A 23254-nucleotide genomic window follows, 5' to 3' on the forward strand; every position below is an offset into this window, starting at 1 on the left:
GAGCAGGAGGAAGCTGACCTTCCCTTCTTGAACTTTTGAACAACTTGAGAAACTTTCACGAAATAAGACCTTCTTACGAAGACAATTATGATAAGTGACGATGCCTATTTTGAGAAACCCAAAAAGTCTTGGGCCAACGCGATCGAATTTCGCGTCGCAAGTTTAGTCGGGAAATCTTCGTCGGCCTCAAATCAGATTCCCCAGTGTATCCCGTCGGCTTATAGAACAGCAGTAATACGTGTGTAGGTTGGGAACGACCTTGCTAAATAGCCAACATCTGGCATGTACCAAACTGGCACCGCATTGTTAGTAATGCCAAGAGAAATTTCGAGTATCTTGTCTCTATCCCCGCTACTCATGCCGTCATGAGTCTCTGCTATTTTCTCCCAGAGTCGCTCTTCAGATGGACCGTGGCTGGACGGAGGATGATAAGATTGTGGTGCGAGCAACCTAGAATCATTATATTTGCATATAAGATTCATGTGAAAGGGCCAAGCTGCGCCGCTCAAGGTTCCAAGGTGCTGCCGGCGCCAATAATGGTCACGAGGGATGGTTCCGCGTGGGTCAATCGAACTATGCACGGCATGTGATATCTGGCTATCTCTGGATGCTGAAGCTGGGGCAAAGGCTATGACATAGGATTCAGTTGCGATTGAGCTGAGGCTTGTCAGAGACCTTTGGTGAAAGCGTCAGGCACATCCTGAGCCAAAGAAGCAATCTTGTCCATCTGCATCACAGGCAGCAGAAATTCAAATCAATATTAGGTTGCGATGGAACATGGAATGGCATATTTCAATGGAAAGTTGGAGGTTGAGATGGAAAAGATTAGATAAGATGGAAGACTGGTGGAAGACTTGCAGAATACGTACACAGTAAAATGCATGTGAAGAAGGTGCCCCTCAGTCAAAGTACAGTGCGGCATACAGTGACCAAGCTCCCCCGCCTTCCCCAGAAAAAGATGCCATCCGACCGAGGTTCGTCCCCTCGTTTCGGCCCCTTCCTGCCCTGTTGCTGCTGCCGCTGCTCCCCTAAACTCTGAGGTGGGAGCTTCCGTCCCGCCGTCAACGGAGGGTCGAGACCGGAGCTTACCCTTAGGGCAGTGACGAAGTGGGATTGGACCGGCCAAACTCCCCCCTTTAATCGGATCATTGTCCGCTCATCCAGTCTTTACTGTGCACTCGGAAAGTCGTACTTACATATTCTCTTACCTTATAGAGCCCCTCCCTCGGCTCTTGCGATACAACCAAGGTCGCGACGTCCCACCGAGCTGACCAACTCCAGCTGCGCGTCTCTTGCTGTTCTCCTCGTCGTGCAGCTTCCCAGTAGCTGCCACGACCTCCGTATTCTGTGTTTTTTGGTTCACAGAATACCCTCACTCGACAACGGTGCATTCCTCGCAAGACTTCGACTATGGTCCTGGCACGAAATCTCCGCCCCGCGGCGCGGGTGGTGCGCCTCCTCGAGCATGCGACAACGAGACCGATCATCCCCTCTCCTTTCCTCCGCCGGCGTGTCCTGCCTTCGACCTCCGCTAGTGTTCATACCACCTCTCCAAAGACCCAAGAAGCCGCGGCCCTGCGCCAGGAACCACAGGTCGAAGTGGCTGCAACGATTCCCGACCCCGCGCTGCGGATAGACCCGAAGGCGCAAGCAGAACTAGAGGTGGTTGAAGTTGCTATCCTACCGAGTCGCCAGGAGCTTCTTATCACCGGTCAATCTGATGGCCATATGCATACGAAACACATAGACGTGGCTTGGCTCCGAGACCGCTGTGGTTGCCCGCACTGCGTCAGCCCTTCCTCGGGCAACAAGTCCTTCTCCACCGCCGAAATCCCAAGCGGAATTGCCTTCGAGAGCGCAAAGGAGATGCCAAATGGCTCCTATGAGATCCGCTGGACAAACGACATCCCGCGAGCTGCCGACGTTGGCCACGTTTCCGTCTTTCCCGCCACCGGCCCCCAGAGTCTGGCGGGGTTGTTGACCGAACGGCCAGTCCTTTTCTTCCATCATACCAGTGTGAAAAAGACCCAGAGATATATGTGGAATAAGGAAACCCTTCTTGATAAGCTTGAGAGGATCGACTATAAAGACTACATGGAGGGAGGCCCGGCTTTCAGGTCAACCGCCCTTTCGCTCGCCAAGATTGGGCTCGTTTTCCTCACCAATGTGCCTCAAACCGAAAAGGCCGTAGCTGATATAGCTCTGAAATTCGGTGCCGTCAAGGAGACATTTTATGGCCACACCTGGGACGTCATCTCTAAACCGGATGCTGAAAACGTTGCCTACACCTCCTCTTACCTAGGCCTGCACTCGGACATGCTCTATCTCGACTCGCCGCCTCGCATCCAGCTCCTCCATTGCTTGGAGAACTCGTGCTCAGGGGGTGAGTCCATTTTCAGCGACGCCCTACACGCCGCAACTTGGCTCGAAAGATTCCAACCCGAGTCCTACTCTGCATTGGCCAAATACCCGGTTCCCTACCACTACGCCAAGAATGGTTTCTTCTACCGCCAAGCTCGGCCCGTCATCGCTGATAAAATTGGAGAAGACCGCGAGGTCTGGTGGTCCCCGCCTTTCCAGGCGCCTCTCCCAGGCACGCCCGATAAAGCAAGCTCTGAAACTTGGCAAGCCTGGATCAAGGGAGCGCGGATATTCCAAGAAACCCTGGAGCAAGAAGACAATATGTACCAGCACAGGCTCCAACCGGGCGAGTGCGTGCTATTCGATAACCGACGCGTCCTCCACGGTCGCCGTGCATTCGACACGGCAAGCGGGCGCCGCTGGCTTAAGGGTACATATGTTGCCGATGAAGACTTCAAAAGTGCTCTACGGCCGTTCCTCGAACCCATCTAAAGACGTGGAAGATGTTGGATCAGAAATCTAGAAAGCAACATGAACTTGGTTTGATGCGCTCAGTCAGTCGAGATTATGCATGTACATATACCTTAGTCTGGTGCATTTTGGAGAGCCAGCATTGTGGTGCTGGTTTTTAGTCACACACCATGTGTACACGATGGTGTTACATGTCCAAATGGAGATCGTGGCAAGTCAATCGAGGAAATTGTGGTCGCTGGTCTTCAATAACCTACGTATAATCCAGCAACTTACTTTTCGATCAACGAAGCCTAACGCCAGATTGAAGAGGAATAAGAACACGTGCTCTCTCCCTCTCATGATGCACTACTTTTTGTGTCTGCGGAAAGGCAAATGCCCAAAAATCACTGCCCAAACGCCCCGTCGTCAATGTCATATCATGATGTCCCTCGAACCATTCCTGATAGGAGATGCCAATGCCTCCTAATCCGTACCCGTGAACATGCGTTTCGCTACTTATCATATGAGCCTCGGTTGTGGTGCATCAGCCCACCTTGAGCACCTAAGACTCCCAGTTCTTAGCCTCGACACCTTCAGGAGGGACAGTCTCGACCTTGCGGTTCTTGACGTCCTCCCAGTCGGTGCTGAGCGAGGTGCCGTTGCTCTCGGTGAAGGACTTCATCATGGCGCGCCGTGCCTCTGGCGTGGCGTCCTTGTACAGCGTCTTGAAGAACCCGTTGATATCGGAGCTATCGTCATCGTCGGCGCCTTCGAGCTTATCCCAGTTCTTGGGTCCGGACTTGGAAGAGGTCGGGTATGCGGGGCCAGAGGTCGCGGCAGCCTTGGGTTGCGCGGTTGCTATTGTAGTGGGCGATGGGTTGGACTTGTTCGCTGCCGGAGCGGCGCTGTCGGCGGGACGTTGCAGTGTAGGCCACTTGACGGCCTCCGCCTTCTTGAGTTGGAACTCAATCTTGTTCGCGGTGACGGTATGCTTCGACCCAGCGGGGTCGATGCGGCCGTGGAGATGGATCGTGTAAGAGGGCTCATGGCCGGGAATGTGCGACATGCTGATCTGTTGGAAAGCTGTTTTAGCATCTGCCCGGTGCTTTGTGCTCATTTCAAGCAAGACATACCTCAGAATCGCCATAGTCGACCTTGAGGTCGTCCTTGGGGATGTTCTTCGCAAAGACAGTGACTGTCAAAGTAGTACTGCTCTGGAAGAAGTCCACACGCACATCCTTCTTGGGCTGCGGCTTCGCGACCGCCTCCGCCTTGGCCACCTCAATCTCCTCCTTTGTAAACTCCTCCACCTCATCTGTATCAGGACCATCAAGCGAGACGTCAGGCGCAAACTTCACAGTCACCTTTCTCTTCTCATCGTCCCCCGCAAGCTTCTCCAGCCCGCCCAGGATCTGCAGCCGCAGAGCGCAAATGGAGTTCCAGATGGCCCCGAACTTACTCTGCGCCGGATCCTCCGTCTGCCGGACAGCCGTTATCTCATCCTGCAGCGCCTTCCTAGTACCCTGCGCGAACCCCATGTCGTCGACCTCGGCCGCCCTCAGCTCGGCCATGCTCTTGCCCTCGACCATGCGCTGGGCCCAGGTGGCGCAGGTATCTGCGTTGGCCAGCTCACCGAGACGGAAGTGGGCGACGGCGCGGCGGTACTGCGCGTCGGCCATGAAGGGGCGGTTGTTGCGGCCCGCGGCGGCGACTTGGGCGAGTTCGGCGTCGCGGAGGGCGCGGCGGAAGTCCTTTGTGCCGATGTAGGCCTTGGAGCGGCCGATGAGCCACTTGGGGGATTTGATGACCTTGATCGCCTTGGAGAGCTGGGTGATGGCGGTTTCCCAGTCTCTGTTGTCGACGGCGGTCATGCCGGCTGCGCCAGCTGTGTATTCGGACATTTTGGAAGGTTTGCTCCGTTGGATGCTGGGGGAATGGGAGGTATTCGATGCGGACCGAAGTGAGCTTGGAAAGTCGAATGACTGCTGTGCCGTTTTTATTCCTACACCGGTATTTATACCTGCGACGAAGTCTCAAAGAGAAGAAGCGTGGGTTGAAAGGAAATAGATAGCAACCCGCTTGCAGTGGAAGGGAGAAAAGCACACGGTCAGTGAACAAACGGTGATGCAGGAAAGGTAGCTGCAGACCCAACAAGGTTCAGTCGGTGCTGCCTCCAGCTCGGAGGGGTCAGACTGTTCTGGAAGCTGTGGTGGGGCAGCCTCTCCACTTTCCGCCACCAAGTTCGGTCAGCATACCCTCACCGATCGACTCACCGAAACTGGCTTGCTTCACCGAATATATCTATCACGAAGCATCTCCTTATTAGGGTAATTGCAGAAGCAGCGCATGTGTAATCTAGACAAGATTTGTTCAGGATATATATCGTAGTAATAGTTAGAAAAGACTATCTTGCAACAAGAGGTCGGGCTCCACTTGAATATCCTACAGGAAAATGTCAACAAAAGCGCCGAAAACAAGGATGACCACATGATGAATCGAAACATCGCCGCCTGAAACCCGAGGGAGCATCACCGAGGGAGTCATCCGGTCAAGCACCTCGAACCCACGGTGATAGCCGAAGCGCTTTTGCTCCCTATAGCCTCCTGCCTCGTCCGACGCCCATTGCGCCTGTCCGTCCCGACGTCGTTGAATGCACTGCTATTGTACTGTCACCCGACTTGGCCGAGTCGTTGTAATCGTCGGGTACCCTATGTCGCATTCTTGCAATTCCCAGAGTCTTTCGTCATTACCTCAATGCAGAAATCGTGTCTCATTAAAATTAATTATGTTCTACTTTTGATCAATGGCCATGTTCTAGAAGTGAAGGCAACGGTCTAGATCTCTACAAGTCCCCCTTGTCGCTAATGCCAGGGGTAATCTTCTCATCTGGATATTTGCGGGCAAACATGCCAAGCGCCTTGATCGGGAACGTGAACTTGTAGTTGGGATACGCAATCGTGCAACTCTTGTTGAAAACGCCTTCCATCGTCTCCTGGAGCCATTCGCCATTGGCTTGCTGGCGATCCATGAGGAATTGGATACCCTTTCGAAGGGGCTCAATGTGGGGGTACTCAGCCTCCATCAGGCCGATCAGGGCCCAGGCGGTCTGCACTACTAGGGATCCTCTCGGGTGTTCGTGGTACTCCATTGTCTCGGAAGCCTATCATCGTCAGTTCGGGTGCTTGGAATAATTGAATAGAGGCACACTCACTTTGTAGCTCTCGGACCATCCACCATCCTCTCTCTGCTTGGAGATGAAGAAGTCACAACCCCTCTTAGAGACTTTGCTAGTGTTGTAGGTGTCTCCTGCGAAGGCCAGACTCTCCAACGCAAACATACCCGCATAGGTGAAGCAGATACCCCAGCTTCCGTACCAAGAACCATCAATGTTCTGGTGGGAACGGATCCAGTTCACAGCACGCTTGACAAAGATGCGGATGTCATCCTTGCGATAATCGGGCCAGTGCTTCTGGAAGAGCGACAAGACCGTGACGCAGGCAGTGGTGCATTCGGGGTAGTCGTACTCGATCATGATACGGCCAAAGACCTCGGCGGCATTGAGCAACTCCATGTACTCGCCCCCGCGACGCTGTTCGTATGAGCCCACGCCTCCGGTCTCGTTTTGGTAAAGAAGAATGGAGTCGATGGCATCAAAAATACGCCGGTCATCGAGAAGCTGGGGGTAGCCCTCGGTCTTTTGCAGCAAGATGACGGCCTTGAGCGCCTCAGAAATGCAGTCACTGACAGCGTAGCCTTGTTCCCTGTTGCTGAAAGGCCAACCGCCCTTGCGCTGCTGGCGGTAGCACTTGTCCGAATCTTTGCAGTTTTCACGAATCTGCTGCCTGTCGAGGAAGCCGAGGGCCTTCTCCAGCATGGGGCGCCAACGATCATCAGTCTCGAGACCAGCAGCGACGACTGACTGGATCATGAAGGCGGTGTCCCAGCATTGGACGCCGTTAGTACCGTTGCCCAGCATGCCCTCGGCATTAACCCATAGGGAGTCCATGATTCTGTCAGCGTGTCGACGGACTGTGTAAGCCCCTGGGCCGTCCCGAATGTAGCAGACAATGTGGTTCATGGGGCCATTGACTGGCGCCAGACCTAGGTAGTCCGTGTTGGCATCCTCCATGTCAACCAAGTCACTGGTCCAAGCTTCAGCTCTCTCCTTGATCCAGTTTGTTCGCAGATAGGGATTCCAGATATTGACCAAGCACCAGTTCACTGTGTTGAGCAGCCAGGACTTGGGGTTGTAGTTGTCGACCTGTGCAATGCTGTTGCGGTTCGCCTTCCAGTTGATGGATGCCCAATTCTCGGGGAAGAGCTCCTTCTTGAGGTCGCGAATGACTTCAGTCTCTTCACAAGTCCAGCGCTTGGAGTATACGTATGACATTGGCAAGAAGACCTGACGAATGTGAACCCACCACCGCCAAGGGGCAATGGGCACCCAGTCTGGCAGCAGCCAGATCTCGGGAGGAACGGGGTTGACAATCTCCCAGTCCACAACTCCCAGGACAGCGAGCCACCACTTGGCCCAGTGCGGCCCTTTCGTTGCGCCACCGAGCTCATGAAGTCTTGCTCTGGCCTTGACCATGATGGGCTCCTCAGCATCGACGCCAATGAGGCGCAAGGTTGTATAATTCATGGAGGTGCCAAAGACGGTACTGATACCTTCGGTATGGAGACCCCAGCCACCCAACTCAGGATGCGCGCGGGCGAAGAGATAGTTCTTGATTTCGGTTGCGAAGGCGGACGAGATGGGCGTCTTGGTGACATACCAGGCGATAACGGCACTTGGGAGTAGGAACATGGGACCGCCGTATTCGCAACCCCAGTCGCCGTAGGGCAGTTGGAGCTTTTCAACAAATTCGAGGCCATTGCGTGTCGCATCGAGTGGATTTTCAGGCTCGGGAAGGATTGGGAGGTCCTGTGTGTGCGGGAGACGTGTTAGCGAAGAACAGTGACATATCTATCATTCAAAGTCGCAACAGTAAAAGGTGGACTGACGAGAGGAAGACCCAAGTAGTACTTGTCGGCGTAGGTCTGGGGCCAGTCCTTTGCGGCGTCGTCGCCCTCCAAGTATTTCCAGGTGTGTCGGCCGTCCTCGTCCTTCATCCTCCATTTTGTGCGATCGGTTTTGGCATCGATGCGGGGCTTCTTGGGCCATTCCTGCTCGGCGATGGCTTCTGCAACGCGCTTGCGAGACTGAACGGATTTGGCCCCAAGAGTGCCATTGCTCGACGCAACGGATGGAGCTTTCTCGGCGACCATGGCAGGCGGTAATTGTCCTCTGTGTGACGGCGGTTGAAGTCGTCGTGGTGCAGAGGAGGAGCGATGTTGAGGGCCGCCTGGATCGAATTGGAGGGTGGTGGGATGGGATTCATGCACTTGTTAAATGGTGGCCCAGTCAGCTCCCAGAAGGCGGCGCCCCCTGCGCGTCTCTCTGAGGCGGTGTCCCTCCAACGACAGGAAGATGCATGTTCTCGGGAGAAACCCACCACATCCTCGTACGAGATCCCTGCTGGAAATCAGGATTTGGTGGACATGGAAACAGGGTAATCATAGGTGTTGATAGTCCGTCTTGATCGACATTGTCAGTCCTTGGGCCCTCGAGGCATCGTTCATGGTCTGTCGCAGCTGACTTTGGCTCAAGATTGTTGGGGGCATTTCAGCTGTACTTCAGGTAAGTTGACGGGCGAAACGCAAATTCCCAGGCCATTTGACAGGTGCCAGGGTGTCGCACAGTTCCAGACCAGCGCAAAATAAACTTCAGCGGCACCGGCTTTCGAGAGCCTAATACCAAAGATAGCTTAGCTAAGCTGTCCATCATTCCATCTTCTGCTGATTAGGTAATTACCCACCATCTCCCCATGCCGCACGGTGCTCTTCCCACTAGCGGTATCTCTCCTATCATTGGCCAATGGCTTTGGGATGTGGAGCGCCTCCTTCGTCCGTTCCTGCAGCTCCCGCCTCCAGCTTCTCTTGCACACCATCTTCTTCGTACCAACCCTCCAATAAACGACAATCCGCCAAAACCCTAGAGTCTGACCAAACTTTGCGGGCGCGTTCAGAGGATTTCAAGCGTTGCCAATTCAACTACATACAGACCCATTGCCTTGTCTTTGATTTGATGGACTTTGCTACACCCCCATTGCTCAAGGGCCGCCGAGAGGGCCAACTAACGCCACAGCTGTCTAATCCGAGTCAATCAAGCAACGTCGTGACCATCCCCGATCCGGATCCACATAGGAATGCCATCGGGCTCGCCATTGTGAAGTTGGAAGATATCCTGATATCTGCTCGAGAATCATTGCTACAGTCTCGAGAGATATCCATTCCCTTCAGGACTCGACCTTCCACAAACCAATCCACGAGCAACCATGGCCCATCTCGGACAACTCGATTAGCAGTTCGCTTCCCGGGCCGGACAGCAGAGGAAGCAACCAAGTTCAGTTCGTAATCATGCTTGGTTGACGGTAATTTGTTCCTGACGTTCAGCCGATACAGCACGTATCATGCGCATCATGCAACTGTCCCTGAGCGCCCTGACGGAAGGCCGGCTGATTACCAAGAGGTGTGCGCTCCATGATCTGCCTCCTGATAGTGTCAAGTGCTGAGAGCATGGCGGAACAGGAACATCTACTATCAGGACACCGATTTATTCAAAAGACAGTCCATCGTCGACAACCTCGTTGATGACCTTGCCTTTACGCTGGGCCTCGGGAGGGAGGACCTCGGTATAGTGAGTGTCCCCTATCTTTGATAGACGTAATCTCATGACCGTTCCTCAGGTTGCCGCAAGTAAAGGCCTTGTGTCTGGGCCTATTATTCTGCGTTCCAGGACTTCCGAAGTTGACGCTTCTTCAAGCGAGCACGTACGGAGCACCAAGACTTGACCACAGCTGTTGCTAATCAAGATCCAGGGGATCCTCATACCCTCAGCCAGGACTGTCTCCGAAATTGACTTTGGTCCAGCACATTGGGTCTTAGTCATCGAGAAAGAGGTTGGACTGGTTTGGTGTTGGCTGCAAAACATTGCTGACTGGAACAGGCAACGTATCGGACACTGGCATCGGCGAGGTACTAGGAGACTTCAGCCTTTGGCTTGGGCATTCTTGTCACGGTCAGTAGACTTACCTACGGGAACAGCAGCACTACAACTCTCTGACATATCCATAGGGCAAAGGTTACCCAGATTTGAACACCAAGCAGTTCGTACACCTTCTGCACACAGCCAAACCTGAGCTTCCAATTTTCGCTCTTGTGGACTTCGACTGCTATGGTATTGCCATCATGCGCTGCTACAGCTACGGCACACGGGGACATGCACACGAAAAGGCAACGACTGTACCTAGCATGCAGTGGCTCGGCATAAAAAGCGACGATCTCGCATTCCGTCAGGATGCAACCCCTAGCCACGGGCCCGATATTAACGGCAGCCAAAGGCGGCCTGGTGCGAGCTTGTTCGACTCTACTAGCTCTCTTACGCTGCGAGATAGAACGCGCGCTATCAACACGATCAAGGAAATCGAAGAGGACGGCACCGAAAATGATCAAGATTGCCGACGAGAACTACAGGTGATGCTGTTTCTCGGCATCAAGGCAGAGATCCAAGCTGTGGACAATGCAGGAGACATGTCGAGATGGCTCGATGAGCACTTGGGAACTTTCTGATCTGTCGCATTCGCGCATGTGCGTTTCTAGCGTTGTCTTTGGAGTCTTTGTTTCGATTTAGGTGCTGGCTTGACGTTTGCTTTTGGGCTGGCACAGGGTGAACAGTGATGTCCATTGAAGAGGAAGAGGAGCCGTGCGGAGTGCGCACACGAGCTTCTAACACTGTACCTCCACACACATCACCCGAAAATTTCTACCTCACTTTCAAGACTCATTTTAGGTCCTCAGACAGCATTTACAAAATCTCACCGAAAATGGCACCCAAACTCTCAGAAGAGGAGATTGACGATCTCATTTACTTTTCAAGGGCCGGCGAGCTCGCTGATCTCGAAGAAACCCTCAAGTCCCTGTCGGAGCGCGAAGGCGCTACCGTAGGCGAGATCATCACCGCCGCCAAGGATGAGGGCAAGTCAACCTGCCTGCACATGGCTGCCGGTAATGGTCATCTCGGTAAGTTATTGCCTCATTTGCGCTTGAAACTTCCAGCATTTGAGCTAATTCGTTGTACAGATATCGTGAAGGCCCTCGTCACAGCCTTTGACAGCCGTCCTGCAGAGGAGAAGAAGGCGTACGTTGACGCCGGCAACGAGTTTGGCAACACAGGTCTGCACTGGGCGTGCTTGGGCGGCCACCTTGAGGCAGTCAAGTACCTCGTCAGCCATGGCGCTTCCCCTGCGGTGGCCAACGACAAGGATCAAATTCCTCTCGATTCGGCGCTTTTCAACGACAAACGAGAGGTCGCGGACTGGTTCTTGGCGCAATCTGAGAAAATGGAGGGCGGAAACCAGGAGGAAGGGCTGAGCGGTGCTGCGTCTGGCATTGAAATTGAGGATGACGGTGCCGTTGAGGAAGACAAGGGCAAGGATAAGGCTGGCGAGAGCAGCAAGAGTTCATAGATGGGATCTGGCTTATGAGTTAAAGACAAAAAATCAAATGAGTGAACGACTATTGACGACGCCCGAGCGGGCTCTTTTGCTGTGCTGTGATTGTAGGCTATCTGAGGAATTTACTACACTTTTTCTACTCGCAACAGCAAGCGAGTTGAGTTGACATGGACTGTATCGAGTTGCAAGGGTCATCTGCGACACTCGTGGCGCAACCATTCACAAAGGCATATCAAGCTCGCGATAATATTATAGGATTCCAAGACAACTCCTTCTTTGACACTGTTCGCGCCACCTGCCAGTCATTGATGCCCGTTTTATATTGGCAGTTGAGTATTAAATCAATTGATGCTGGGTCCCCTTAATGTTCAGGAATCTAGAATCGGATTTCTTGAGTGCCTATCTGATGCTAGGCCAACTTGTCAACATACGCGGCATTCTCCATGTTTGCTTGCATGCGGGTTATATGACAGCTATCTACCCATAAGTGTATGTTGAATGAGTGAAAGAAGAAGAGTTGTTAACAAGGTCCTGGAATCAAATGACAAGATAAAAGAAAAGCTAGTGAAAGAATAGGAACTGCCAACGAATGTTCCGCACTCCTATTCAGAGACGCAAAGAAAAAAGGGGGAACATCTCAACTATACTCTCCCAAAATGCTACTTCAGTAGCCATACGTCTCCTGAGTTCTCGACCACCTAAAGAGCCCGCTTCCCAAGCCCACACTTCTTCAGGCAGTCCTCAACCTCCAACACAAGGTTCTTCGGAATAGCTTGGCGCACCCGATCAATATCCTCCCCAGCAATGCTCGACCCGAACGAAGTCTCAATCATGACGTCGCTCAGCGCAAACAGCTGCGCCGCCACCATGGCGGTGCCGCCCTCGTCCGAGGTGAAGGACACGACGGCCGAGGCCGGGGTACACTCGGGGTTCACTTGGGTGTGGAAGGATCCCTGGGGAAAGACGGTCATTTGGTTGGGGCCCAGGTCGGCACGGATGACGCGCTGCTTGCCGGAGGCGTCGAGGACGCCGGCTTCGGGGACCATCTCGGTGATGAGGCGGCCCGAGGTTACGACGAGGAGTTCGGAGGCGCGGGGGTGGAGGTGGAGGAATGACATTGCGCAGGCTGTTTTTGTGTTGTTAGCTTGTCTTTTCCCAACGTTTTGGGGTTGTATCTTTGGACGTACCGGGTAGGGAGGCGACGGCCATGCTGCCGCCTAGGCCGGTCACAGCTGGGAAGGTTTGGCGGTTGGCGAGGGCGACTGGGGATTTGTTGAAGTCGTAGATGAAGTCTTCGTCCTTGGTGAGGAGACGGTATCGGGCTGCGCCGCTAGTAATGTGTTAGCAGCTAATTTCAGTACCAGTGTAAGTTAACAATTCTCACACACCTGTCCGCGAGTTGAAGTTGAGCAGTCAAGCTGAGACCCGTGGCCGACTCGTTGTCTCTGCGTTGAGGAGCAGCCATGGCGAGTGAGGACAGGGTCATGGCGGCGAGTGGGAGGTTTGCGATTAGCATTTTGATGTTTGTAAGTTTTCAGTGATATGAGAATAATGAGTATCAAAGCAGTTGCTTTGATTGCAGCTGATTATGTGACGAGTCTGTTGATCCAAACCAATTCTCGTGGGTATCATGATGGCTTTTATGTGAAGATATTGGCAACTTCAACGGAGCATCTCAATGCATCTGCGACATTACATTCCAAATCATCTTGATCCAAATCGCCACCTGACAGTATCCCAGCTCTGCCCGATCCCAACTCGAACAAAAGCATGAAGCCATCCCGAAAGCTTCAACTACCCTGTCTAGCTAAACACTGCCGCGCTCACTGCCTTGAAGAGTGCCCGACAGATGAAGTGACAAATAGTTTCTGAAAAATAGTTGAACAGCATTGGCTCATTTCCGCGTCATTTCCACAATAGGGCGCAGTCTGGTCCAGTTGACGGGGCCCCAGATGGAGTTGAGGCTGAGTCTGACGCGCTGACGTAGTCTGGCAGACTTACTGAAATGGTCGAATCGGGTCACCACATCACCATCAAGTACAGTGAGATATCACTTGAGTGAACCAGCGAGCCCAAATGAGCGCGGAAGAGCTGTCAGCTTTGGTGCGGTCGAACTACAGACATTCACGGCATGACGGCCGGACATCGCACCTTGATGATGGTGCCGACCGCGCCTTCCGCAGATTCACATCGCTTGCTGGACCTTCATCTGATATTCTCTTCACCACCTGAATAAACGGAATACGCATCGGAAGGAAGCTTCATATTACCCCCTCAGTCCCATTGCTGTCACCAGCCAGTAGGCGCCCGTCTGGGTCGACAGGTCAGGTCAAACTGGCTGGGTGGTAGAGAGGTTAATTCCCAATAATCAATTACGTCCACAGCCTACTCAACGACAGGCTCCGAGCTCGAGTCCCAGCATGTGCACCAAGAGATGTAGTCACACCGGTGGTGAACTCTTTTCTTGGTTTGGGCATCGACCTTTTTAAGTACTAATATGTATTTACCCGTGAACGTAGTCCATGCACAGCTACCAGTTTCTTGAAGTTTCCCTTGGCCCTCGGGGGATTAATATATTACGACTTCCCTTCATTTTTCTGGTAAAAGTTCCTCCACTTGAATTTCACCAGACCACAGATGTTGCTGGCTATTTAATGAATTTCAAGATGATCAGGATGACGCAGGGACAAAGTCTTCGGCTGCAAGGAGCATACCACAAGAACGCAGGATGCTCCATAGAGAACCTGTCGTCTCTGTGTGATTAAATTCAGTGGCTTCCTACTATACCTAAGCCTGTTCTGTCCGGATTTTTTCTCAAGTCTCTTTCCGATCTGCTGACCACAATCTAGACTCTGGTGTGGTAGACAACCAGAACAACTCCCTAGATTAAACTGCCTTCTTTTCGGGTCCTTCCTTCCAGTTTTGAAGCGAGTGATATTCCAGGATTTGGGCTCACATTTAGCAGGAGTCGTAATTACCATGAAAGAGAGCTCTAGCAAGTTCTTTCTCATGATTCTAGCGATCGCAGCAATTACGTTGCCAAGTATTCAATGACAATACCATCAGATCGTCCGGCATAAGTCTTCTCTGTTTGTTATATGTCTGTGCGCTTAATTTACAAGTGCTATTGAGTATCACATAATTAACCCGTCGGCGAAAGAGTCACGTTGGGGCTGAGTAAGTGCCCACGCCGCCACCTCGTATTTCGGCAGGGAGTCTCCAATATTGAGTCAACTAGATGTTAGCTCGTGTCTGTATATGCAAATGGTGCTACATATACTGTGTAAGGGAAGTCCTGACCTGTTCCTCGCACAAATGCCAAGTAATTCGTCAAGGAACAAAGTTTCCCGACTCTTTTGACTGTCAATCATCTTGTCCATCCTCCACTCCCATGGCGCCGGGACCATCTCCCCGCAACATCGCTCAAAAGCCACGCCTCTTCAATGAAAGCGAGCTCCGTCGCTTCGAAGACTGCGCCAACGAAAACGAGACCCTGGCGGATTGCTGGGCGGGCGACCAGATCGTCATCGTAGCCTGCGAGCTATCAGACAGATACCAGTACGCCGATCAGCGCAATTCCAGAGCGATAGAGATAAATGTCATGTCACCCGCGGACAAGCCTATATGGCGATCCTTACCTCTGGATGACAAGAAGCACGACGCCTTCAAGAAACATTGCAGCACCAGGACAATTCGCATGCTAGAGAAGTCGAAAGTCAATAAGAGCCTCCAGCCAAAGCCGTGGTCGTGGTACAACGCTGCCGCTGCGCATGAGACGTTTGAGCTCTACGAGGAAGAGGCGACGGCCAAGGCTCAAGAGGCGTTTGATGCGCTGGGTGGTCCGGCGTACGCGACGGTGTGCGTTGTGAGCTACGATGTTCGGGAGACCATGGCCGCGCTGGAGTTGTTCAAGGTCAGATTGCCCTCTTCTAAGGTTGTGTTTGTGGACTTGATCAAGGTACTGGAGCACCAGACGAGGGGCGAGGAGGTCCTTCCGGAGCGGCTAAGGAAGTACACCGATGACAACATTGCGATGAGGAACGGGAGGCTTGATAGGCGGCCTGGGACGCCCAGGGGCTATCTCGGGATGCCGAGCATAAGGTTGTTGGAGGTGGTTGGGCCTGCTGCCGAGAGCCATAGGGCGGATCATAAGAAGCTCGAAAAGGAGAATGTGGCCCTGGAGAAGATTGCCAAACGGATTCGCAACGGATAGATTCGTGGACTCCTGAGGTACTCTGACGTTGGTTTCGTTATCTTAGCTTCTGTCTAGTGGGACAAGGTCAACTTCCTTCCACATCAACGACTTCGATCGACAACGGCAGTGAGGTAGTTTGAAATGAGCCAATGACAAATCCGATGTTATAGAGCCACTGCGTTTGGAGTACTTTTTCGTTCTGTTGTAATTGAAGCTCTATCAAGTCAGACGAGCCGAAGCTTGGAGCTACAACTTCACACAGGTCTAAGATAGTCCGCGCAAGCGCCAAGTGGTGCTTCGCCCTTCCTCCAAGGTCATCGTCGAGTTCCTCCAGCTTATGCAGCAGCATGGCTACATGTCTGACTTCGAGGAAGTCGATATACACCGAGGCGGCAAAATTGTCGTTTAACTCAACGGCCAGTTCGTCATCAATGTCTCCTACCTGTTCTGCGAACCACTGTGACCCTTTTCAGCTTGAAGGAATGTGGCGTCATCAGCCCTCATTTCAACGTCCGACTGGGAGACCGGGAGAAATGGGGTGTCCGACTTCTGCCTGCCCGCCAGTTCGGCCATGTCGTGCTCACCACGTCCGCCGGTATCATGGATCACCACCAGGCTCGCAGAAAGAACACCTCGGGCAAGATCCTTGGGTACTTTTACTAGACACTCCCAGACATTGAAACATGTCGTATACGAAGCCTAGGCATTGTGAGAGGGGTTTAGCATTTGGCATATCGGAGAACTTGTTCAAGGAACTCTAGAGAGCCCCTCGACGAGGAAAACTCAACAGGAAACTTAATAGCAAGACCATTGCATTGACAGAAATACTCTTCTTTGAGGCATCCCATCGTGACATCCCTTGATAACCTGAACGCAATTCTTGCTTAATCCATCGGAGCGGGAGCAAATCACTTGATCCACGATGTCCTTGGATTAGATGCACGGTTGGCATGGCGTATTCCATTTTCAAGCGGATTTTGACGAAAATGATCGCGATACTTGATTAGGTAAGTGAATGACTTGCAGGCATTCTCTCATTGGGTCCTTCCATGTACAAGTGGACCTTCTATGTATCCTTATCGATAAGAGCCGCGCAACACCGTGCAGGCGTGGGGGGTCCACTCATCTCGAGTTGCGCCTTCCCCATTTCCGCTTGAGATGTGTGGGGAAGGGGGGCATTTTTGGGGGAGGAGCAGCTCAACGCGCCCATCCCCCGCGGTATGCCAGACACCTGAGGCGCAACTCTGCCAATCTCCAATTCCATCTCATCTTGCGCCCACCTCTCGTCTCCATCTCACCGGCTGTCGCGAATATCTTCAGCTCGCTCTGCGCAACTTGCTTGGCGTGCCACAACGTACCCGCACCCCTTGCTTATGAGAGTATCTCCACCTAGAAAGGTACATACGGGCTCAGCAAACCATAAATACGAGCTACGCTTAAGGATCAAGCGTCTCTCTTGACGATGCTCTCATGACCGTTGCCGATGGCGAGCCATCCATCTCCCGGCCAGCCTGGTGGTGCTGCAGCCAACTACAAGCGTGCAAGTCGCAGAGGTGCTCCTCGGCGGTTCGTCTGCGAACACCCGGGTTGCGACAAGTTATACTCGAGAGCAGAGCATCTCCAGAGGCACCAGTTGAACCGTGAGTCAACTCCCCTGTCCAGTCGCAGCCCTCGTAATGTCACAAGGTGCGGCCTGACGCCTCTCCATAGACAATCCCAAAGAAATCTTCATTTGCGATATCCCTGGTTGCGATCAGAGGTTTGTCCGCCTTGATCTGCTGTCGCGTCACAAGAAGCGTCACTCATCATCGTACATCCCTCGAAATCGCGCGCCCAGCTTCGCCTCTGCCGCATCTGGCAACCAATCCGGCCCGGCTGTGTCATCTCCGACTTCAGGCGCACCACCACGGCCAGCATTTCCTCAGCCTTCAACAAGCGGTCCTCATGATGCCGCCATCCTGCTTACTCCCGACTCTGCTACGCCCACGCCGACAACGGGTGCATCAAACCCGTCCCTTGCTCAGCATGTCAATAGGATCAGCCAACCTACCACATGGCCGTCCATCGATGATATGGCTGTCGAGATGATGCGACCGAAGCCCGCTTACTACGGACGCGATCAGATGACCCTCCCCGAGGCACCGCCTCTTATGCCGTCGTTTGACCCGAGAGGATTCCAGCCCGACGAGGCACTTTCACGAGAGAACTTTGCCGTCTGGCTATTTGACTCTCAAGCAAGCTTCAGCGACTTTAATGGAGTCGCCAACCTTCCCTTCCTCGAAGGTGGCCTTGAATCAACTTTCAACAACAACATTCCCTATGACTACGAGTCACTGACGAGTCGTTCACAGCTTGATCCGACGCCACCTCGGCAAGTTGAAGTTAGTGACGAACTCATCAGTGAGCACCGGCGGCAGGAGGTCCTGAGGTGGTTGAAGGTCTTCCGACACAAGCAGCCCAAGTACGAACCGCGGATAGTCAGTCTTGTACAGGAGAGCAACGGAGACTTGCCTGCTCTGAGTCTCGAGATGATGAGAGATTGTTTACAAGAATATTGGAAGAGGATCTCGCCACGCTTGCCGATCGTTCATCAGCCAACATTTTCTTCGAACCGCTGCTCCATCTTCTTGCTACTCGTGATGATTGCTTTGGGAGCTGTGTCATTGAGCAGCAGAGACTCAACTGGCAACTTGGAACCGTACGGGGGGCTGGCGGACGTGATTATTTCCAGCAGTCGATGGGAAATTCTTACTCACGAGGAAGCTTCGGCGCCGGTGGGCCTGTCCATAGCTCAAGCAATGCTGTTGCTCGAGTTCTACGAGAAGATATTCTCTTCCAGACGCATGCACGAGAGATCGCATATATACCACTCGGCTCTGTTGAATCTTCTTAGGAGAGGAAGCCCTCTAATCGGACGAGCAGGAAGCGAAACGCCCCCAGAGGAAGAAGCCCCGGCGCTGAACGAAGGACCCTCTTCAGACTCAAGAACATGGTGGATTCGATGGGCCGAGAGCGAATCCATGCATCGCGTCGTTTTTGCGGCCTTCATGATGGACACTGTCCATGCAGCCATGTTCGGCCACAACGCCGATATGGCTCCGCACGAGATACGACTACCTCTACCATGCGACGATGGCTTGTGGACAGCCGCGACCCCGAATGTCTTCCGACAACTCGACGGGAACTACAGAATGTACGGCATCAAGCAGGTATCCTTCCTCGATGGATTGAAAAGTGCTTTACACGGGCAGGAAGTCAAGACACACACTTTTGGACGCATGATTATCATGTCGGGGCTGCTCAGTGTGGGATGGCATCTGTCCCGTCGAGAGTCTCACCTCAAGTGGCTTGACCTGCGCACACCCAGCACGGAAACCCACGACAGCTGGAAAAAGATACTTTTCCGCGCTTTCGACGAGTGGAAAGAGTCCTTTGACAGCGCTGTTGGTGCGAACGATCTTTCCGAAGGGCTAGGACAGCCATCAAGCTCCAATGGGCCCATCCACTCGGCCGCTGTTCTCTACCACCTAGCCCATATCAGTCTTCACGTTGACATCGTCGATTGTCAGGTATATGCCGGCGCAAAACGATTGGTCGGTCGCAAAGTCTCAACTCGCGATCATGCCAATGCTGTTGCAAGAATGAGGACCTGGTCGAATGCACCATCCACTCGACATGCCGTTCTGCATGCTTTCAGACTACTCTACCGGGTTCTTGTGGACCACAAAAACCCAAAACGGCGGACGAGTAGCTTCGGCGCTTTGCCTGAACCGGTTTCTGTTTACTACTCCTGCCGCAGCGAGCCGGATCCTCATCGGCCGTGGATCATGTACTATGCGGTCTTGACAATATGGTCTTTTGTACAGGCTCTGGGCATCCCCAACAGGAATACGCCCCTGGGAAGGTATAGCGAAATTGCTCGTTACCTGGCCTACTTCTCGAATTTGGAAGAGTTGAACGAAGAGGCCACGAGGGACCTTAACGAGAGGTTGCCGGAACTATTGGACCTGCTCGAGACAAGCTTTAAGCAGTCGCACTCGGAGCTTCTCAGGGAGGCCAGTGAAAGGCTCAAACTTTGCCGCGAGATGTTAGTATGAACGTGGTCTTGCAATTCCGATGAGCTTCTCGGTGATGGGGATGGTCCCGAAGAAGGCTTTGCCAGCACGCAAGATGAGAGACGAGTGCTGTATGAGTCAGGTGCGGGAAGAGCCTCCGTAAGACTCGCCAGTGTCGCGTCGAAGCGCAATGGCGCCTGAGCAGCGACGAAGCCGATGATGGATGTATGTTGCGGATGCTAGGTCTCGTGTCATTGACCATGTGGGATGTACTGACTCGCTCTTTAGAACCAAAACTGGATTGCCCGTGACTCTCAAAGTCTCGACTCAGCCCTTGGCTTGGGCAAGAAGGTCCTACGTTGCCAACAACTATGTTCTTACCAAGGATTCATGGCCAAATTATAGTGTTTGCGGCCTCCGACGTGAATGTGTTAAAGGGCCATCAGATGTTTGTGAGCATCATACTGTCCAAGACAGATAGGATTGTACAGGATATGAATCTGGTGTAGGGGTATTATCCTCGACGGCTTTTGAGAAAAAGGAGTAATCCTGAGACTACTGATAATATACAAAGAGAACTTGAACTATTCGTCAACGAATATCTGTTACAGGATGAATGAGTTACAGTGTGTGCTCGGCTTGCTTCACTCCCGTCGCTTCTTTCTATCACAACATGGCCGCTACTCCGCGGCACCAACACGCATACGACCTCATCGCAAGCCATACCCTTGCGGATGAGCTTTCCAAGTCAGGAGCCAGGTCCTATCCCTATGCAGCCGCACCGGCAGCAGCACCAGCCTGCGGGAGGAAGAAGGCGAACTCTCCATTCATGTTGGCAACCTTCAAGGTCAACTCATTCTCCTCGGCTTCGAATTCGAGTTCACCGAGAGCCGGGTCGATGATGAAGGCGTTGAGTTCCGGGAAGAGGCGGCCTACTTGTCCCTTGCTGATATCGAGGGTATCTACATCTCATGTTAGCCCACCACTGCCAGTCGAGCAGGACTCAAGAGCCTGACTCACTTCCTGGGTTGAGAATGTAATCTATCTTTGAGAGAGTCACACCCTGTGCGCCTTCCGCGAGGCTGACTTTGTACGACACCGCCTCAATAGCGGTGAAGCCCGCGGGAGGCGGCGCAGGAGACCTGTTTTCTGTTACGGTGAGGGTTCGACCGACTGCGTTCTGGAACTCGACCTCGAAACGTCCATTTTTCTGCGAGTAATGAGCATCAGATATTTTGCGTCTTGAGATACCCTTTGATGAGAGTCTGAGACTTACTGCAGGAGGAAAGAGAACATCTTGCTTAACATTCGCGCCGCCTAACCGCACGGGAACGATGAATTGCCCTTCAATCTCCTTTTCGTTGGGATCCTTTGCCTCCTCGCCGCCGGCAGCGCCGCCTTCTGCTCCTCCGGCTGCACCTCCTTCGGCTGTGCCTCCCTCGCCTGCGGCAGCTTCTTTTTCGGTGGCTTTTGAGGGAGTTGTCGCGGCGCTTTGTGCGATGCTTCGGTCTGCGAGACTGGAATCCGTAGAGGCTTGTGCGATACCGTTGTTTCGGGAGGATATATCAGTAGTCGAGATTGGCAGTGACGCTGCCACGAGGAGTTGGCATGAGATCGTGGCAAGTGTTGAGAGCCTCATTTTGAAAACCGAAAACGACAAAAAGTGAATTAATATCAGAGTGAAAGGATAGATTGTGAAAGAGATCAACGCGGTTGACTCGTAATAGCGGGCTTGCCGCGGAGAAGAAGAGTTGGTGAGAAGTGAAGTATACTGGAATGGGAACAGAAAAGAGCGCAACCATCACGATGAACGCCGGTGGGCGGCACCTAGGTACTCAAAGAGCTTATATGCCCAGACGAACTGATTTCGCTGATAAGATTCTCTCGTCTACGACAGACATGCGCGGGGTTTGGTTGTGAGGGCCGCCGACTCGCCAAGAAGGACGGCATCATGAAACCCACACAAGACCGCAAGGATGCGCAAGTAGACGAGTCCTCCCCCACCATCCGCGCCGCCAAGGTGCGCCAAGGTGCATCTCGAGAGCCTCATGATGAACAAATGCGGTAATTTGGGGGGTTTGTCACCTTGCGTGCTGCGCAACGGCGGGCGGCTGGTCATGCCAGTTTGTCGTTGAGCTCCGGCATTGGCGCTGCTTGGCGGTGTGGCAACTCGTCTCTACTTGTCGTTTTCGGGTGGTAACTCATGCGGGGCAGAAGCATCGACCACTGGAACCAACGACGAAGCGATATTGCAAAAGTACGAGTTGATGTTGAAGTCGGGTTGTTCAAGAACCGTTCCATTAGAGGTGAGTTACGGGTTATGTTGATCGTGGCAGAATGGAGATGCTACAAAGACTAAGGTTGCAATCCTCTGATGTTCGTCTGATTCCCATAAACATCGCTAGAATTTCGCCGTTGTTAGTCGACACTAGTCACCACAAACCCTTGCTTTACTACCGCCCTTTCTGAACTGTTCCCTAACGATCCTGAATTTCGGCTGATTTTGAAGGGGTAGAATCCGAACCCCTTCACCAAGTCTCAGATGACAGCTGTCGTAGGCTAAACTTAGACTCTCAAACGTGAGCGATCCTTTGGTCGAATCAGCACGCTGAAAGACCAACGGACCCCCTGTCCTGGCCCCCAACTGCCAGGGTGTCCAGCACCAGAACAGGCCAACAGCAACTCTACCCAGGCCGGCGGATAGCGCTCATGCGACCAGTTGCTCCGTTCACCGTAGCGCTTGCGGTGCTGCGATGCTTGCGCGAGTTGCCGCGCCGGCTCAACTTGCACCAGACTGAAACGCGGGCGTTGGATGGCGCCATGGAGCTGGTTCAGGTTTGCGCAACCGGAACCCCCCTGGTTCTGATCAACTCTTGGATCGAGAATTCCTTCTCTTTTGTGCGCTTGGTAATCTTGGTAAAAGCTTCTTGTGCTCGAGGCGAGAATTAGAGCAGCTGGGCTTGCTTTGAGGAGCGACTACACAAGTTACTGAAGAAGGAATTAGTCGGGTAATTAAGAAGAGTTTTTTTGGAATCTGGAAAACGATGGAGGATGAGTCAGGAGCATTTCTCTCTCCAACGGCATTTAGTTCGCCTTGGCAATCAGCCCATTTTGACTCGGTCTTCGATTCTGGCAATATCCCGGCGATTGGAGAGCTACGGTCACTTGTGCGGCTAAGATTTCGGCCGGGTCGGTTTTCGTCCAAGCTTGACGTCGGTGGTCATCTGCGATTAAGCAATGGTTTCAACGATTGACCTTGAAATCCGACTTGAGGCTGTATTTTTAGCCTGAAGACGAGTGAATGTATTTCGCCATAATCTCTACTCGATAAGAATGTTTGAGTTAGTACATACCCTCAAGGATGAGGCTCAAGTAAAGACCTTGGCCGCTGTGGTGAGATTAGATCTTGCAACTTTTTGATAGAGTAGGCAGTATGGCTTGGTTGCAATAGCTGCCTCTTAGAATACAGTGTCAATAATGATGAAGCATAACACAGAGTTTCTCATTCACGTTGAGGGTGCGTTACTTTCTAAATCAAATGCTTCGGGCTGGCTAAGTCGCTCAAGAGCATCCCGGACAGCAACGCCGATGCCCACGGCAAGCTTCCCCCACTGTCGGATGGACAGCACGGCCAA

The 23254-nt window shown here is 52.8% G+C and overlaps 12 protein-coding genes across 12 annotated transcripts; 7 read left to right on the forward strand and 5 right to left on the reverse strand.

Annotated features, from left to right (window-relative positions):
- Positions 1–1410: 1410 nt before the first annotated feature.
- On the forward strand, positions 1411–2853 carry CCOS01_00393 (TfdA family Taurine catabolism dioxygenase TauD; the record flags this gene model as incomplete). Its single annotated transcript, XM_060448590.1, has 1 exon — positions 1411–2853. One exon carries the CDS (start codon positions 1411–1413, stop codon positions 2851–2853), a length of 1443 nt encoding a protein of 480 aa, XP_060320028.1.
- A 523-nt stretch (positions 2854–3376) lies between these two features.
- CCOS01_00394 (CS domain-containing protein) lies at positions 3377–4715 on the reverse strand (the record flags this gene model as incomplete). Its single annotated transcript, XM_060448591.1, has 2 exons — positions 3377–3886; positions 3948–4715. The coding sequence occupies 2 exons, from the start codon at positions 4713–4715 to the stop codon at positions 3377–3379; spliced, it is 1278 nt and encodes a 425-aa protein (XP_060320029.1).
- A 941-nt stretch (positions 4716–5656) lies between these two features.
- On the reverse strand, positions 5657–8082 carry CCOS01_00395 (squalene/oxidosqualene cyclase; the record flags this gene model as incomplete). Its single annotated transcript, XM_060448592.1, has 3 exons — positions 5657–5974; positions 6026–7738; positions 7819–8082. The coding sequence occupies 3 exons, from the start codon at positions 8080–8082 to the stop codon at positions 5657–5659; spliced, it is 2295 nt and encodes a 764-aa protein (XP_060320030.1).
- Positions 8083–9335: 1253 nt separating this feature from the next.
- CCOS01_00396 (type IIB DNA topoisomerase) lies at positions 9336–10485 on the forward strand (the record flags this gene model as incomplete). The annotated part of the gene is made up of 5 exons (XM_060448593.1): positions 9336–9385; positions 9445–9553; positions 9735–9780; positions 9863–9891; positions 9991–10485. 5 exons carry the CDS (start codon positions 9336–9338, stop codon positions 10483–10485), a joined length of 729 nt encoding a protein of 242 aa, XP_060320031.1.
- Positions 10486–10739: 254 nt separating this feature from the next.
- CCOS01_00397 (uncharacterized protein) lies at positions 10740–11381 on the forward strand (the record flags this gene model as incomplete). Its single annotated transcript, XM_060448594.1, has 2 exons — positions 10740–10935; positions 10996–11381. The coding sequence occupies 2 exons, from the start codon at positions 10740–10742 to the stop codon at positions 11379–11381; spliced, it is 582 nt and encodes a 193-aa protein (XP_060320032.1).
- Positions 11382–12067: 686 nt separating this feature from the next.
- Positions 12068–12885, reverse strand: CCOS01_00398 (uncharacterized protein; the record flags this gene model as incomplete). Its single annotated transcript, XM_060448595.1, has 3 exons — positions 12068–12495; positions 12557–12699; positions 12758–12885. The coding sequence occupies 3 exons, from the start codon at positions 12883–12885 to the stop codon at positions 12068–12070; spliced, it is 699 nt and encodes a 232-aa protein (XP_060320033.1).
- A 1875-nt stretch (positions 12886–14760) lies between these two features.
- CCOS01_00399 (uncharacterized protein) lies at positions 14761–15582 on the forward strand (the record flags this gene model as incomplete). The annotated part of the gene is made up of 1 exon (XM_060448596.1): positions 14761–15582. The coding sequence occupies one exon, from the start codon at positions 14761–14763 to the stop codon at positions 15580–15582; it is 822 nt and encodes a 273-aa protein (XP_060320034.1).
- Positions 15583–15911: 329 nt separating this feature from the next.
- On the forward strand, positions 15912–16227 carry CCOS01_00400 (40S ribosomal protein S22; the record flags this gene model as incomplete). The annotated part of the gene is made up of 2 exons (XM_060448597.1): positions 15912–15967; positions 16038–16227. The coding sequence occupies 2 exons, from the start codon at positions 15912–15914 to the stop codon at positions 16225–16227; spliced, it is 246 nt and encodes an 81-aa protein (XP_060320035.1).
- An 820-nt stretch (positions 16228–17047) lies between these two features.
- CCOS01_00401 (uncharacterized protein) lies at positions 17048–19661 on the forward strand (the record flags this gene model as incomplete). The annotated part of the gene is made up of 2 exons (XM_060448598.1): positions 17048–17204; positions 17275–19661. The coding sequence occupies 2 exons, from the start codon at positions 17048–17050 to the stop codon at positions 19659–19661; spliced, it is 2544 nt and encodes an 847-aa protein (XP_060320036.1).
- A 726-nt stretch (positions 19662–20387) lies between these two features.
- Positions 20388–21520, reverse strand: CCOS01_00402 (uncharacterized protein; the record flags this gene model as incomplete). Its single annotated transcript, XM_060448599.1, has 4 exons — positions 20388–20581; positions 20640–20829; positions 20896–21390; positions 21482–21520. 4 exons carry the CDS (start codon positions 21518–21520, stop codon positions 20388–20390), a joined length of 918 nt encoding a protein of 305 aa, XP_060320037.1.
- Positions 21521–21570: 50 nt separating this feature from the next.
- On the forward strand, positions 21571–21819 carry CCOS01_00403 (uncharacterized protein; the record flags this gene model as incomplete). Its single annotated transcript, XM_060448600.1, has 2 exons — positions 21571–21639; positions 21691–21819. The coding sequence occupies 2 exons, from the start codon at positions 21571–21573 to the stop codon at positions 21817–21819; spliced, it is 198 nt and encodes a 65-aa protein (XP_060320038.1).
- A 484-nt stretch (positions 21820–22303) lies between these two features.
- On the reverse strand, positions 22304–22441 carry CCOS01_00404 (uncharacterized protein; the record flags this gene model as incomplete). The annotated part of the gene is made up of 1 exon (XM_060448601.1): positions 22304–22441. One exon carries the CDS (start codon positions 22439–22441, stop codon positions 22304–22306), a length of 138 nt encoding a protein of 45 aa, XP_060320039.1.
- Positions 22442–23254: the final 813 nt, after the last annotated feature.

Source organism: Colletotrichum costaricense (genome assembly GCF_030867565.1).
Source record: "Colletotrichum costaricense strain IMI 309622 chromosome Unknown Scaffold_1.1, whole genome shotgun sequence".
NCBI classification, from domain to species: Eukaryota; Fungi; Ascomycota; class Sordariomycetes; order Glomerellales; family Glomerellaceae; genus Colletotrichum; species Colletotrichum costaricense.